The sequence below is a fragment of the Mobula birostris genome, chromosome 3 (assembly GCF_030028105.1).
Source record: "Mobula birostris isolate sMobBir1 chromosome 3, sMobBir1.hap1, whole genome shotgun sequence".
NCBI lineage: Eukaryota > Metazoa > Chordata > Chondrichthyes > Myliobatiformes > Myliobatidae > Mobula > Mobula birostris.
In genome coordinates this window covers 141,194,238-141,212,131 of record NC_092372.1, presented here as the reverse complement: position 1 = coordinate 141,212,131, position 17,894 = coordinate 141,194,238, and the positions used below count along the sequence as shown (strand labels likewise).

At 40.0% G+C, this 17,894-nt stretch overlaps 1 protein-coding gene across 1 annotated transcript in view; it reads right to left on the bottom strand.

Annotated features, from left to right (window-relative positions):
* The window catches only part of vwde (von Willebrand factor D and EGF domains), a 241,087-nt gene that overhangs the window by 21,685 nt on the left and 201,508 nt on the right, over nucleotides 1-17,894 (bottom strand). Inside the window, exons 24-27 of the mRNA XM_072251981.1 lie at nucleotides 15,454-15,549; nucleotides 13,635-13,730; nucleotides 4,960-5,055; nucleotides 2,066-2,161 (exon numbers count right to left, since the gene is read on the bottom strand). Coding sequence (XP_072108082.1) covers nucleotides 2,066-2,161; nucleotides 4,960-5,055; nucleotides 13,635-13,730; nucleotides 15,454-15,549 — 384 coding nt within the window. The remainder of the gene's footprint in view (nucleotides 1-2,065; nucleotides 2,162-4,959; nucleotides 5,056-13,634; nucleotides 13,731-15,453; nucleotides 15,550-17,894) is intronic.

The window sequence follows — 17,894 nt, the reverse complement described above, 5'->3', positions numbered from 1 at the left end:
GTATATTACTTTTGTCCCCCTGGTTTTACGGCACTTGAAACAATCCCCCCAAATATCATGAAGGATGAACAATAAATGCTGGCTTTGCTACATTCTGTAGATAAATTAACAAACATGGTTCAGGCTGTCTTTAGCATGAAGACTCCGCCACTCTGCACCAGATGGTCAAATCTGAGGGGTTAATTGAATTGGTAATAAACTTATTTTTCCAAAACCCATTATGATATGCCCATTTCAAGCACACATCCTGCTGCTTTAAACCAAAATGTAGTATGGAGGCAGAAGTTTAACATGACAAAGGCATCTAATAGTCAATTACATGAAGTTGTGCTTTGGCCATGAATGACCAACATATTTACTTTCCTTAAAAGATGTTGGGAAATAGAGCCATTTTCATGCAGTTTTGTGGTCATGGTTATTGATTCTACTTTTTTATTCCAGTTTCGCGCAATTAGTCAAATTTAAATATCCCAGCTGCCATGGTGGGATTTGAAACGTTTGGATCATTAGCCCAAAAATATGATGCCATTAGCAGATTTACATAAGCATTATGTTACAGCAGCCCTTTTATATGAAAACATAGCTAATGACAAAATGTGCCAATATTGCTTTGAACTCAGCTTTGGAAGTCTAATCATTGATGCAAATACTTGTTTTACTTTTGGGCAGAATCTTTTTTTTTGTTTGCACTTAATAATTCTTGGTCTGTTAATTAAGTTACTGACATTTCTGTCTAGTTTAGATGCACATGCACTCATCTCATCTCCCTTTCACACTTAACAAAATAAACATCATCATCATCACCATCATCAGGGGCCGAGCCCAGTTTGAGCTCTGACTGCCATGGCCCACGCACTCCTGTTTCGGGTCCAGTGGATCAATTCATTGGTATTGATTTCCAGTTCACTGGCTGCTGTTTCCATCATCATTTGTCTTTGTCTTCCTCTTGCTTTCTTCCCTTCAATCTTTCCCATAATTACCGTGCATTCTAACTCCTCTTTCCTAATCACATGTCCAATGAAGTTACGTTGCCTTTTCATGATCTCATACATTATTTCTCTTTTTGTGTTTGCTCTGTTCATGACATCCTCATTTTAACAAAATAGTTAAGTTATATATTATAGATTAGAGTAGTATAATGCCGTGTTATGATTTCAATTGCTATGCTGCAGGTATTTCATTTCATTAGATTTCTGCAAAAGCGGTGTGTTCAGCTGGTAGAATGTTCTGATTTCGGCTAAAGATAAGAAGCGCTGCAGTTCAACTTAGGAATGTTGTGTCAGGCTATCGGGTTGGTGGGGTCTGGAGAGAGTGGGGTGGAGAGAGGTTTGTGATGATCAGTAGTTTAGGTTCTTTCTTGTGGGAGCTGCAGAGCAGCATAAAAGGGAAGATGCTGCAGAATGCTGTGGGAGGAGAGTCCCGTTTCAAGAAGTGCTTAGTGCAGATGAATGGCTCCAAGAAGGATGGTCAATATGAGAGGGGGTGGGGAGAGTGAGGGGGGGAGGAGGGGGGAAGGGGAGAGGGGGAGGGCGGGAGAGAGAGATTATTCGAGATTGACTTCAGTGGAAGCTCAGACTGTGACAGGTGCTTTTGCACAGCTTGTGAGCTTGGCACCGCGAGATGTGCTCCAATGGTCATGTGTACATTTAGACTGGTCTAAATGAAATGGGTCCTTTTTTTCCATTCTTTTCTTTCTTTTAATAACTGCTTGGAAAAGCTGAAATTGGTAAATATACATTCTTTATAATTGTATGCAGTGTACGATCTGTTACTTCATGCTGACTGATAATTGTGTGTGGGTATATTTACACAGCATTCACTCAGACTGAGGTTTCCTTAATCAGAACATCACGACGTCCCTGTTTAGTTGAACCCCAAATCACACCGACGCTATACAGATATTGTTTATGAAAGGTGGCCTTTGCACCGCTGTGTCCCATGGCTTTTAGCGGAGTAGCTAACGAGACAAGTTTGTATACAAGCCTGGTGAGAGGGTTACGGTAGCTTTATAAATCATGCTTTAATATCAATATACAGAATGAGTAATGAGTTTTTAAAACATTACCATTTTGGCACTGTGATCCAAAAAATCCATGTGGACACATGCAGTGGTTGGGTTTGATACATGTTCCACCATTGAGGCAAACGGGACTGCAAACAGCTTTTGAAATTCAAAGAGAGAGGCAGGCAGGGGAAAGATAAAATCACGATAAGATAAAATGGTGATGGCAGTATCAAAATATACACATTAATTTTTCATGGTGCTTGAAGTTAAAGGATATGATTAGTAAGAATACTGGACTTCTGATTTCACACCAATGATGATTGTATGGATTTCATGATACTTTCAATAAAGTAATGCACTAGACCTCCTTTTTTTTATTCATACATCCTGTTTTCTGTGACTATACAAAGAGTAAAAGAGAGACAGTAGTGGACATCAGACCGGTGAAAAATAACACTGGAGAGTAATGGGGAACAAAGAAATGGCAGGCAAATAGGTATTTTGCATCAGTCTTCACTGCCCAAGAAAAACATTCCAGAAATTCACAGAGATGATGGTGGGGCAGAAGTGAGTATATTCACTTCTACTAAAGGAGAAGGTACTTAGAGAGCTGAAAGATCTGAAGGATTTTCCATTATTGGGAATAATTTGAGCAAAAGCTGTCTCCATAGCTATACATAGCCTTTAATAGTAAAGCATGAGACCACAGCACATTGGAGCAGAATTTGGCTACTTGGCTTATTGAGTCTTCTCCCCCATTTGATCATGGCTGATTATTTTGCAGCTCATGGAATCAGCTCCGCCAATCATTCCATCGTGGCTGAATTATGACCTCCCTCAACTCAATTCTCCTTCCTTCTCCCCGTAACCTTCGATGAGCTTATTAATTAAGAACCTTTCAATATTTGCTTTAAACGTACCCAAGAACTTGGACTTCACAGCCATCTGTGGCGATAAATTCCCCAGATTCACACATCCTAGCTAAAGAAATAACTCCTAATCTCTGTTCTAAAGGGATATCCTTCTATTCTGAGGCTGTGCCCTTTGGTTTTCACTCTCCCATCCTCTTCTATCCAGGCCTTTCAATATTTGCTCGGGTACAATGAGATTACCCCTCTTTTTTTTTTGAACTCCAGTGAATACAAGCCCAGAATAATCAAGCCCTCCTCATACGTCAACCATTTTATTCCCGATATCATTCTCATGGACCTCCTCGCAAACTCTGCAATGGCAGCACATTCTTTCTTAAATATGAGGCCCAAAACTGATCAAAATACTCCAAATGCAGTGATGTAAGGCCTCAGCATTACATCTTTTTATATCTTAGTCCTCTCAAAATGAATCCTAACATTGTATTTGTTTCTTTACTACCAACTCAACCTGCAAGCTAAACTAAAGGGATTCCTGCACTATGACTTCCAAGTCTCTCTGCACCTCCAATTTCTAAATACACTGCCCATTTAGAAAATAGTCTACTCCTTTATTCTTTCTACCACTTGCATAACTATACATTTCCCCATACTATCCCATCTTCCACTTCTTTACCCATTCTCCTACTTGATCCAAGTTGCTCCGCAGACTCCTTGCTCCCTTAACACTACCTGCCCCTCCAACTAGTTTTGTTTCATCCACAAACCTGGCTAGAAAGCTATCAATTCAGTCAGCCAGATCATTGACATATAATGTGAAAAGTAGCGGACCTAAAATCAACCCTTACGTAACACCATTAGTCATCAGCAGCCAACCAGAAAGGCCCCCTTTACTCCAGCCCTTTGCTTTCTTACAGTCAGCCAATCTTCTATTCATGCTAGTACTTCCCTGTAATACTCTGGACATTTACCTTGCAAGATCATATGTAGTACTTTGTCAAAACTTGGTCCACTTCTGAAGATCCAAATAAATAAAGTCCACTAACTTTCCTTTGTCTATCCTACCTGTTAGTTCCTTAAAGAACTCCAACTGATTTGTCAGGCAAGATTTCCCCTCAGGGAAACTATGCTGAATTCAGCCTACTTTATCACGTGCCTCAATAATAGACTCCTAACATCATGCCAGCCACTGAAATCAGGCTGACTGATCTATAATTTCCTGGCTTTTGTCTCCACAGTACACCCTCAAAGAGTAGAGCGGAATTTGTGATATTGTATTTCTCAGGAACTATTTCAAAATTTACTAATTCTTGAAAAATCATTACTATTGCCTCCACAATCTCTTCAGATACTTATTTCAGAACCCTGGCTGCAGTCCACCTAATCCAGACCTTATCTACCTTCAGACATTTCAGCTTCCCAAACACCTACTCCTTAGTAATTATGACTACACTCCTCACTGTTGCACTCCCTCCCCTGTACCACCACTGCCCTGCCCCCCCGCCCCCCCCCCCCCCAAAAACCACACACACACAACCCAGCTCTGTTGAATTATTTCTGGCATGTTGTTGTTGTATAGCGAAGACTGAAGTAAAATAATTATTCAGTTCATCCACTATTCCTTTGTGCCCATTACTTCTCCAGCATCATTTTCCAGCTGACCAATATCCATTCTTGCCTTTCTTTTACTCTATATTTTTGTTCATATTAATATAAGACTAAACTGATTAAATTTCTAATTTATATAGTTGAAAATTCATGAAACTTCAGCAGAAAATCATTCAGCACTTTGTAGGTGATTGTGCTGAATATATCCCAACAATTAATGAAAGGTCTGGTTTAAATGAAGTTTCAAGCTTACAGCACTCAAACTGTAATATGGATCCATTTATCAGAATCAAGTTTGTAATTCTATCGTTAGTTCCATTGGTTTCTGTCTTAAGTAGACGGTTGTGCAAATAGAGTACAGCTGGATCCATGCATATCATCAGCTGAAAAGCACTGGAACGTTTGGGAAATATAACTGGAAACAAAATGAGATGCAAATTGGGAAACATTAATGGAATTAATAACACTATATCTTACCCGTATTACATGTGGGACCATTCCAGCCTGATCTGCACTGGCAGACATCTGGAGAGATGCATTCACCTCCATTTTCACAATGTCTGTTGCAAACAACTGCAGACACAAATAATCCATCAGTAAGTTACATCTCATGAAAAACAAATTTTCTCTAAATGCTGCATATTTTAATAACCATTCATACTGTGCATGAGTTCCAATAATTAAAACTCTTCTTAACCATTTTTTCTTGGTCCAAAATGAATATTAAATCAGCATAAAAATCCCTCTTTAAAAGACAAAACTATGGTGGAAAGTACTTTAGATGCACACTATTAGTTATTTTCATGCTATGATTATAGAAGGAATGGTTGGAACTGCACATTTGCAATCTCCTTTTGAGAAAGCAACACTTTCTAGGATGAAGCTGGAATTCACTTCTAATAGATTGCTCATAATGTGTGCTCTTTCACATAGGGAAAAGTACACCTATATTAGATAATCCCTTGGATGAAAACCTTTGTTAAAGTTCACATTGGTCAATCCAAACTTTTAGTTTCATGGCATTTTATTTCTACATTCTCCTTCCTCTCTGCCCACTGCCTTTAGCCTACTACACAAATTCCAACAAGCTCAGACTTAAGCTCAAGAAGCAAAAGAACTGCACATCTTCAGATGGAACATGGTTTAATATTCCAGATAAAACAATTAAATTATAAAAATCTGAAAATTATATGCTGCAGTCTTATATCTCACACTTCCAATATATACCTTGTTTTAAATTGCAACCATTCACTTTCGGTAATTTTAGATTTCATTTGTCTCTTCCTATTTTCACGTCTCTCAAACACATATTCTGGTGTTAACCAGCTTCAATATGGCTTCTCCATGTGAATCATTCAAACTCTCAACTGACCTTTTAGTTCTCTTTAACCCATTCATCTAATTTCTCAAACATGAGAAAATCTGAAGATGCTGGAAATCCAAAGCAACACACACACAAAATGCTGGAGGAACTCAGCAGGCCAGGCAGCATCAATGGAAAGCAGTAAATAGTCAATGTTTCAGGCCAACACCCTTCATCATGAAGGGTCTCAGCCTGAATTGTTGACTGCTTACTCTTTTCCATCTCTAAATTCTAACACTTTTCCAGTTTTAAAGCAATGTCATTGATCTGAAACATTATCAACTTTTGGCATAAGCTGCTCAAATTTTCACTATTTTGCTGGTGTTATGCTTCAAGATTCTAATCAAATTTTGTTGTGTTGTCATAAGTACCAGATCTTATATGCATTAGTCTAAACAGAGCGCCTTTTGAAATGCAAATAAGCCTTTTCCCTCCTTCCATCAAAATATATTTCTTGAATTTAAAGACAGACATCAAGTATTGTTTGATTAAATATAGCTGAAAGTAGATACATAACAAAAATATGCTTTTTGAATACCTGGAGCTGTGAGTAACCTGATTTTAATTAAATGGAAATGGTTTTAAAATATTATGAGGAATCATTTACTGTCATACAGCATTTCAAAGTACAAAGTAAGTTTTATCATCAAAGTACATATATGTCACCATATATAACCCTGTGGGCATACTCAGCAAATCTATATAATAGTAACTATAACAGGATCAATAAAAGATCAACTAGAGTGCAGAAGAGAACAAATTGTGGAAATGCAAATATAAATCAATAGCAATAAATAACAAGAACATGAGATAACAAAATAAAAGGTCCTTGAAGTGAGACCATTGGTTGTGGGAGCAACTCAATGGATGGGCAAGTGAGTGTAGTCAACCCCTTTATCATGTGTACTGAGGTAAAGTGAAAGCACACCACGCATACCCATCAATTCATGATCAGAATCAGGTTTTTTTTTTAATTTGATCACTGACATATGTCATAAAATTTGTTGTTTTGTGGCAGCAATACAGAGCAATACATAAAAAAGCAATAATTCACAATGAGAAATACAAAAAAAGTAGAGCAAAATAGTGAGTAACACAGAAAAAATGCTGGAGGAACTCAACAAGTCAGGCAGCATCTATGGAACCAGTACAGTGAACGTTTTAGGGCAGATATCCTTTAGCAGGCCAGGCTGCTGAGTTCCTCCAGCATTTTGTGTGTGTTGCTTGGATTTCCAGCATCTGCAGATTTTCTCTTGTTTGAAAAATACTGAGGTATTTCAGATTATGAGGACACTCTATCCTCGTTTATTGTCATTTAGTAATGCATGCATTAAGAAATGAAACAATGTTCCTCTGGTATGATATCACAGAAATACAAGACAGACCAAGACTAAAACTGACAAAAACCACATAATTATTACATATAGTTATAACAGTGCAAAGCAATACCGTAATTTGATGAAGAGCAGACCATGGGCACAGTAAAAAAAAAAGTCTTAAAGTCCCGATAGCCCCATGCAGATGGTAGAAGGAAGAAAAAGTCTCCCTGCCATGAACCTCCAGCGCCGCAAACTTGCCGATGCAGCACCCTGGAAGCACCACAGCCGACTCTGAGTCCGCCCGAAAACTTCGAGCCTCCAACCAGCCCTCCGACACCGAGCACCCTGGAAGCACCACAGCCGACTCTGAGTCCGCCCGAAAACTTCGAGCCTCCAACCAGCCCTCCGACACCGAGCACCATCTCTGCTGAGCGCTTCGACCCTGGCCCCGGCCGCCAAGCAACAGGCAAAGCCGAGGATTCGGGGCCTTATCCTCTGGAGATTCTGGATTGCACAGTAGCAGCGGCAGCAAAACAGGCATTTCAGAAGTTTCACCAGGTGTTCCTCCGTGCTTCTCACATCCGTCTCCATCAAATCAGGATTGTGCACGGCATCCTACTTAACGAATAACAGATATTCATTCTGGAGTGGCCGCTGCGCACTGCGTCGTGCCGCCATCTTCTCTTCTTCATGGACCTCTGATGGTGGAGGGGAAGCAGCTGTTTCTAAAGCGTTGAGTATACCTTCAGGCTCCAGAACTTCCTTCCAGATGGTAGTAATGCAAAGAAGGCATTTCCTGGGTAGTGAGGGTCCTTAATGATGGATGCCATCCTTTTGAGGCAGCACGTTTTGAAGATGTCCTTGACGGTGTGGAGGCTACTGCCTATGACGGAGCTGGCTGAGTTTAAAACTCTGCAGCTTTTTTTTCCCCTGATCCTGTGCCTTGGCAATGCAACCAGTTAGAAGGCAGATGGTAATACAACCAGTTAGTATACTCTGCACGGTACATCTGTAGAAACTTACTTGAGCCTTTGGTGACTTACCAAATCTCCTCAAACTCCAAACAAATACAGCCCCTGGAGTGCCGCCTGCGTAATTCCATGAATAGATTGGGTCCTGGATAGATCTTTAGAGATATTGACACCCAGGAACATGAAACTGCTCATCCTGTCCTCTGCTAATCCCTTGATGACTTGATATGGACTGATGGGTACTCCTGATTTCCCCTTACTGAAGTCCAGGATCAATTCCTTGGTCTTACGGATATTGAATGCAGGGTTGTCGTTGTGAAACCACTCAAATCAGCTGAACTGTCACATTCCTGTATGCCTCCTTGTCACCTCAGATTCTGCCAACAACAGTTGTATCATTGGCAAATTTCAAAGGTTCAAAGGTACAATTTAATGTCAGAGAAATGCATAGAATATACATCCTGAAATGCTTTTGCTTCACAAACATCCACAAAAAACAGAGGAGTGCCTCCAAAGAATGAACGACAATTAAATGTTAGAACCCTAAAAGTCCTCCCCAGCTCCCTCCTCCCGTGCATAAGCAGCAGTGAGCAAAAATCCCCCCTCCCCCACCAGCAAAAAAAAGCATTGGCACCGCCACCGAGCACTCAAGTATGAGCAAAGCAACAGCAGAGACACAGACTTGCTGTTATCCCAAAGACTTCGCATTTCACCCAGTAACTAATATACCACATCTCCTAATAAGGGAGAAAGAGGTGTCTCTATTTTCCCAGCAAGCCGGGAGACATAACAAACAACTTGCTGGTTTATGATGTTAAAAGTCCATAATGTCGTTTTTTTTGAGAACTGTGCCTGAAGATCACAAAGATCTTGGGTCTCCAGGCACACAGCAGATATCCTGACTCCCCCGATGACATACGGGTCTCCTATCGTGACACCAACCCTCGATCTGCCCATCTCCAGAGCCCCGAGATCCCAGGCTTCCGAATCCGAGCCAGACTCTTAGGCCGAGCCTTTGGCATGCCAAACAATGGCCAGTTATGGAACCCTGAGAGCGGGACCCATTCCCACAAAGAATCACATCACCATGCAACTCCAGGTCAGGCTCTTCAAAAGAACCCTGAAAGAGAAAAATAGAGATATTAAAGATGGAATTAAAGCTGTTTCCAAAAATGCAAGCAAAGGAGTCGCTGTTGGGCGCCATTAACTCTCCTAAACACAGATGGCAGTTAATCTGTATTTAGCCACACAGTCATGGGTGTAGAGCAGGGGTTCCCAATCTGGGGTCCACGGACCTCTTGGTTATTGGTAGGAGTCCATGGCATAAAAAGAGTTGGGAACCCCTGATGTAGAGAGAGTGGAGCAGTGGGCTAACTACACATCCTTGCCGTGCACCTGTGCTGACTGCTTCTGAGGAGATGTTATTTCCAATCCACACCGACTTTGGTCTTCCGATGAGGAAGTCAAGGATTCAGTTGCAGAGGGAGAAACAAAGGCCCAGCTTTTGAAACTTCTTCATTAGTACTGAGGGGATAATAGTGTTGAACAGTAGTCCATTAAAAAATAAACAACAGCCTGACGTGGGTATTGCTGTTATTCATGTGGCCTAAAGCTGAATGAAGAGCCAGTGAGAATGTATCCACTGCAGATCTATCGTGGTGGAAGGCAACCTGCAGCGTGTCCAGGTTCTTGTTCAGACAAAAGTTCATTCTAACCATCATCAACCTCTCAGAGCACTTCATCATAGTAGATGTGAGTGCTACCAGGCTGTCACTAAGGCTGCTCACGTGCTGTTCTCAGCCACTGGTATGGTTGACACCCCCTTGACGACTGACCAAAACTCAGACTGCAGCTGTGAAAGATTGAAGATGCCCTTGAACATTCCAGGTTTTCAGTGCCCTAATAGATATACCATTGCAGCCTGGCTCCTTGTGAAGGTTCACTCTCCTGAAAGATGTTCTGATATCAACCTTTAGGACAGATACCGCAAGGTTACAAGATGCTGTAGGGATTTGAGCAGCTTTAATTTTTATTATCCCTTTTGGGGTGTGCATGAAAGGTATTCAGTTGTTTGGTAAGTGAAGTATCACAGCATTTTATGATGTTAGGATTCGCGTCGTAAAAAGTAATGGCCTGCAAACCCCGCCATTGTCGATGTGCATTTGATTTTGTCTCTATCTTCACTCAGAATTGCTTTTTTAACTCTTAAGATAAGCTTCCCTAGGTCATACCTGGATTCGTTGTAAAGTTCAGAAGCACCAGTCATGAATCCCTCAGCAAACTGCGAATTTCCTGATTCAGCCACAGGTTCTGGTTTAGGTACGCCCAGAATGTTCCCAAAAGCACACGCAGGCCTTTATGAAGTCGGAGACACCTGATCCAAAGACACATCCCAGAATATGGTCCAGTCCATCGATTCAAAACAGTCCTGTAGGTGCTCCACTGTCTCCCTTGACCATACCTTTGCGGTCCTGACCACTGATGCTGCAGTCCTCAGTTTTTACCTATACACCAGGATTAGATTTGCCAAAGTGAGGGCCAGAGATGGTATGCTAAGCATTCTTGATAGTGGTCAAGTGTTTTGGCTCCTTTGGTTCCACAGGTGATATGCTGGTCATAGTTTGTCAGAGATTTCTTCAAGCTGGCTGGGTTGAAGTCCCCACAATGATCGGGAATGTACCTGGGTATGTTGTTTCATGACTGCTGATCACGGTGCTCAGCTCCTCCAGTGACATTGACCAGGGTTGGAATAAACACTGCAACCAGAATGACGGTGCCAAATTTCCTCAGCAGATAGAATGGATGACATTTGACCACAAGATATTCCAGGTTAGGGAAGTGAGACTGAGGCAGAACCAGCATGTCTGTGCAGCACAATGAAGCAAACATCACTGCCTTTACCTAATGCTGCTGTCCAGTCCAAGGTGAAGCCCTTGGCCTGAAGCATTGCGACTGGAATTTTGGGGGTGAGCCATGTCTCTGTGAAACAAAGTACACCGCAGTACCTATATTTCATTGGTACTGCAATCTTGCTCTGAAGTATTCAATTTTCTTTACCATAGACTGTACGTTAGCCAGAGAGATGGTAGGGCGTGGGAATCTCACAACCCTGCGTTTCAGTTTTACCTGCAACCCAGTGCGTCAGCCATGTTTTCTTAAAGGGTAACTGCTGGCTACCTGGGTGGTTTGCTGATTCTGAGGATCGCTAGCTCATTGAGGTAGTACAAGGTAAAACAATAGCAGAGAGCAAAGAAAAGGGTTACAGTAACAAATAAAGTGCAGTGCCAGTAGACAGTGAGGTGCACGGTCACAACAAGGTAGACTGTGAAATCAAGAGTCCATCTTTCTGCATGAGGGAACCTTCAATAGTGGGATAGAAGCTGTTCATGAGCCCAGTGGTAGTGCTTTCAGGCTTTTGTATCTTCTGCCTGAAGAGAAGGGGTAGTAGAAATAATGGCTGGGGTAGGTGGGATTGTTGATTATGCTGGCTACTTTATCGAGGTGGTGGGAAGTGTAGATACAGTCTATGGAGGGGAAGCTGGTTTAGGTAACCTACTGAGCTGCATCCACAACATGCTGCAGCTTCTGGTGGTCATGAGCTAAGCAGTTGCCATACCAAACTATGGTGCATCCAGATACCATGCATTGATAAAAATTGGTGAGGGTCAAAGGAGACATGAAATTTCTTTAGCCTCCTGAGGAAGTAGAGGAATTTGTGAGCTTTCCTGGCCATGGCGTCAATTTGGTTGGACCAGGATAAGTTTTTGGTGATGTTCACTCCTCGGAATTTGATATTCTTATCTCTCTTGACCTCAGCTCCACTGATGCAAACAGGAGATTGTGCAATGATTCGCTCTTTTGTTTAGTTGACACTGAGGTAAAGATTGTTGTCATGACAGATTTCCTATTTAAATAATTCTAAATGGATTTTAATACATCTTACCCTTTTAAGAGTCTCCTCAAAGGCATTTGAATGAGTGAAATAAGCATGACTTTGACAAGACAACAAATTTGCTCAGGAGTATATTTGATTTTGTGCATACAGCTTGTTTCCAGAATGATGTTTCGAGATCAGTGGAAAAGACCAGGAAAATTATTTTCTCGGATCTTAAATTGTGCTTGTAATTTTTCTATTCTCTAATCCCTCGTACAATGGTTGGCTTTGGCTGAACTCCTTCCCAAAATGTGGAGATAGTTATGTAAAACGCCCTGGCTGGCCGATCCAAATCAATAATTGTGAAATGAAAGAGCAACATTGGAATTTGCAGGACTGAAATATCCATGCTGTTTAGACAATCAGAGTTCAAAAGAAGAATAAAACTACCTCACCTACTACCAGTTTAATTCCCTAATTAGCCATTACCATCTTTTCTAAACAATCACCACTCTGTCAAAACATTTTTATTAGATTTATTCACCCTACTCTGAACAACTCATCTCATGCCCTACAGTTGTTGCTCTCAGAGATATTTCAAACTGTTCTTCCTGCTTCACTTTTTTAAATAGCGCCAGGGTGTTGGGACAGTCCTATTTCAGCTTAGTATCATACCTAGTAATGTATTTTCTATTCAGTACACTATGCAGGATTCTAATTTCTTCATTTACAACTCAAAGTTGAGCTTACTTTCATATGCATCTGACCCAGACAGGGTACCTGGCCAAGTACTGAAGACCTGTGCTAATCACCAGGCTGGAGTGTTCACTGATAGATTTAACCTTTTGTTTCAGCAGTCTGAGGTACCCACCTGTTTTTTCCTGTAATTTCTCTTTGTAGCATAAAGAATCTGAAGCCAGCTGTTTGAAAGGGAACCCACTTACCTGCATCGTGGTGTCCTTCCCACTCAAGTGGAGTGTTAAGACCAGTATCTGGTGTTGTTGGTGTGAATGCTATGTTCATGTGATATATTTCTATGTAATGCATTCACTAGAAATGAACAGCACACTCCAAAATGGATACAGAACATCCTTATTTCAACTGAGTTTTATATCTAGTAATGTATTTTCTATTCAATACAGTACACAGGATTCAAATTACTTTATTTACAACCCAAAGTTGAGTTTAATTTCATATGCGTGAGTATGTGCATCACAAGTGCAATGAAAAATTTGCATACAGCAGCATCACAGAAACGTAGCATTTACAAGAGCTGTCACTTTGTGGTTGATTTCAGTGACCTGTTTACTGGTGTACTAAGTTTTTCTCCTCATATTTTATTCTGTAGATCAAAATGACTATTTTCGTCCCTCTTCTCCAGTCCTATCATTTTTTATTTGTTGAAAAAGAATTGATCATTTCATTTTTCAACTCAGCTTCAGAATCTGGACCTCTCTGCATATGGAGAAAATTTATTTGAAACGATGAACCATGTTATTATCATCAATAAACTTTTACACTTACTTTTAACTAAATAATATTTTTACTATTTTATCTACAAATGCTATAGATTACAATAGCAAAAAAAATCAGAACATATTGAAATTGCAGTAAAAGCCTCTTACTTGTTTCACATCGTGGTCCAACAAAGCCATATGGACAGGTGCAACGATTTCTAACCATACATATTCCTCCATGTTGGCATGCTGGTTCACAATAAGCTACAATCAAAAAAAACATTTCATAGTATGTGAACTATGTTCTGAATCAACCTTAAGATACTGTTTATCTTTCTTCAATCGCATCAAATTCTTAATGCAATTTAAACATATGACAGGTGGGGGTTGCTTACAATTTTCTTTCATTGTGAAGTTCCCAGGTACAGCATAATATGACTTCCTCCAAATATATAACAGATGCAAGTTTAGGTTTCAAGATGAATCATGGACAGAAGCAATAACATCCCTATCACTCACTGTTGTACAGCTTCTTAGATGCAAATATTTCTTCTCTATGTTAACTAAAGGCTTCTTCAATAAGGCACTGATACAGGGTTTGATGCAGGATTTCGATTTGAAGCATAAATTACCCCTTTGCCTCCACAGATTTTGCTTTACCCAGTGAGTTCTTCCAGCAGTTTGCTTTTTTTTCTAGATCCCAGCATCTGCAGTTTCTTGTCTAAATATTCAATTCATTTTGGCTGGTTATTTTCTTCATGGAGGACAACACATCAAACTTTATATTTTATTCTCATTAAGCATCAAACACATTTTATTAATGGATATCCTAGGTAACAATCAGGAACTGGCTGATTTACATCATCCTTATACCACTAATCAACAGCTTCTTAAATGAGACCCACTCTGTATGGACAGGAAATCAATCCATGAATCTTAGTGTAATTTAGTGTTACACTGGTAATGAATATACTGTTTCAGGCAACACAAAGAATTACTTGATTTACTTTCTTATTGCTAGGTTGCAGTATTTTATTTATGGTGTTTTCAATTATTTTATTATATTGCTTTTATGTTAATAATCTATAAATTATTCACTGTACAGTATTGTCGAACACAACTGTAAAGGGTACAATCAAGAGATTGTTCGAACAAAAGTAACCTTTCACATAAGACCCCATAATCCCCGAAATCAGAAATTCTATCATATTTGAATAAATTAGGAATAAACTAACAGCTCTTTTTTGCCACCAGGAAAATATGTGAATAATTATGTATTTCCTTCATTCATCAAAACTAGAACAGAAAAATAAGACAACATTTCACAAAAGGGAGACCAGCTGAACAATTTTAGTATAATTAAGAACACATGGCTTTTTCCATTGATTCTGGAAAAAAATCATCTATAAACCCAAGAAACTCTGAAGCTATGGAAATATTCAGATTAACTTTCACTTAATCTGCCAAAGTCAAGCTTCTTATTTTGTCTTCGTTCACATTCTGCCCTTTGATGATAGCACTTTCCCTGAAAGGTCCAGCCTGTTAGGCTGCTAGTCTGATATTAATTCTTCGCTGGAATTACAATTTCCTCCAGCTAAAAACACTGAAGGCATCATCCTTACCATCTGCAACAAACTGTGCGCCCTCTCAAATTACATCCTTCTCTCCAGTAACTGCACCTGCCAACTGTAAATTGAGGTGGTCACATTTCTCTCAAGTTCTAACTAAAGAAGAGACATTGGGAGAACATAATAGAAATGCAATGTTTACTAGCCAGGTATATTCCATTCTTCAGTGAAAGGATACCTTGCTTAAAAGTACCAAAATGACATGGAATGGAATAAGCTAAAAATTACTGAAAACCCAACTTTGATTTAAGATTACAGACATCGCACATGAATGTTACAATGCAAAATTCTAAAGGTGAGCTGTGATTACCACAATACTGTATGCTTCTCCCAGGTTTGCAGTGAGAAGCTTAAATTACCTTCATCACAAGTTGGTCCTCCATATCCAGGCATGCAATAACAAACGTTGGGTTTCAGGCATTTTCCGTGGTTTTTACAATCAGGCCGACATATAGCTTTGGAAAAATAAAATTGTAGAAACTGTATATTGGTTGTACCATCAGCAAAGTAATGTATGAGAATAAAATAACCAATTTAATAGTACTACAGTCTAAGTAGATGCTGAGCAATTACATGCAAGTAATCCTCTGTTATTTGCTCTCAAACGAGTTAAGATTTTGGCAGACTTAATTGGCTTCATTTTCCACAATCTCACACCAATTGCCCTTGAAGGAATAAACACCACAAAATATGAGCACACGTTTTGTACTTCCATTGTAATACTAACTCAACTTTAAATTCTTTTGTAGCTTACGCTTGTGAAAACCAGCTATTGATTATTCTAAAGTGGACAGAAACTAGGAAGCTTGACCAATACTTATCCTGCTTTTCAAATGAGAAATTAAATAAGACTTTGGCTACTTTCACAGATGAAATCTAAAGACCCCATAGCACTATTTTGAAGAGGATTAGGGCACTTATCCCTTTATCTTGACCAATATTTAGCTCTCAACATTTCGAAAATCACAGTTTATATGATTGTTATCACACTGGTAATCTTCCATCCTTGGACTCACTTTACACGGCACGCTGTTGGAGCAGTGCTGCCACGATAATCAAGGACACGACCCACCCAGCCAACACATTTTTTGTCCCTCTTCCCTCCGGGAGAAGGCTCAGGAGCATGAAGACTCGTAAGGCCAGATTTGGAAACAGCTTCTTTCCAACTGTGATAAGACTGCTGAACGGATCCTGACCCAGATCTGGGCCATACCCTCCAAATATCTGGACCTGCCTCTCGGTTTTTTTGCACTACTTTACTTTCCCATTTTCTATTTATGATTTATTATTTAAATTTTTAATATTTACTATCAATTTGTGCTCCAGGGAGCACAAAGAGCAGAATCAAATATAGCTGTGATGATTGTACACTCTAGTATCAATTGTTTGGCGACAATAAAGTAAAAAGTATAAAGAATTTGTGGGAGCTTGTTGGATGGAAATGAACTGTTGCTATGCACACATGATGAATTGGTACAGCGAAAAACGTGTCTGGAGTACTATCCATACAGATCATAACGGAAGTACATTGAGGTAGTACAAGGTAAAACAATACCAGACTGCAGAATAAAATGTTACTGGACAGATAAGACCTTGACAGCAACATCAAGGTCAAAACGAGGTAGACTGTGAGATTAAGAATCCATTTTACTGTCCTAGGAAAGGGTTCAATTGTCTTACAAGAGTGGGGTAGAAGCTGTTCCTGAGCCAAATGGTATATGCTTTCAGGCTTTTGTATCTTCTGTCCAACGGGAGGAGGGGAAGTTGAGAGAATGCCCAGGGTTGATGGGATATTTGATTATGCTGGTTGATTTATCCAAGCCAGCGAGATGTGCAGGCAAAGACCATGGAGGGAGATTTTCATATTGTGCTGAGCTGCATCCACAACTCCTTGCAATTTCCTGCAGTCATGGGCAGACCAGTTACCATGCCAAGCTGTGATGCATCTAGACAGGATGCTTTTTATGCTGAAATGATAAAAATTCATGAGGGTCAAAGAGGAGATAGTAAATTTCTTTAGCTTCCTGGGAAGTAGAAGTGCAGGGGTGCTTTTCTGGCTGTGACTCTGAAGTGTTTGAACCAGGATAGGCTAGGAACTTGAAACTCTTTACCCTTCAGACCTCAGCATCATTGATGTAAACATAAGCACCCCCCTCTTTCTGAGGTTAATGACCAACTTTTTTGTTTTGCTGACATTGAGGGGAAGGTTGTTTTTAATGACACTATGTCACTAGGCTCTCTATCTCCTTCTTGTGTTCTGACTCATAATTATTTGAAATGTAGCCCATTATCCTTGTATCATCTGCGGACTTGGAGCAAGGTGTGTGCAGGCAGTCATGACTGCATAGAGAGTAGACTAAGGGGTTAAGGAGGCAGCTTTGTGGGGCACCAATTTGAGAATTAATTGTGGCAGAATCGTTAAGGACTGCCTGTCTTTAACAATTGTCGTCTCTTGGTCATGAAGTCAAGGTTCCAGTTAAAAATGGAAATTTGAGTCCCAAGTTTAGGAATTTTGAGATGAGTTTGTTTGGAATTATACTACTGAAGGCAGGGCTATAGTCAATAAGCAATAGTCTAGCATAGATGTCTTCACTACAAACATACATTATGGTAAAGTGCTTGTAAATTCTCCAAAGAGGATTTGAAAGCTGACTTTTAAATGTAGATTTTTCTTTTACTGGTTCCTCCTTTGTGGTTTCTAACTACCAATATGTAAAATTAGTACTGAAAGAACTCAAGAGTTCTTTTGTACCTGTGCACAGATCAGACACAACCTTGGCCTCAGAGAGCATTGAAACAG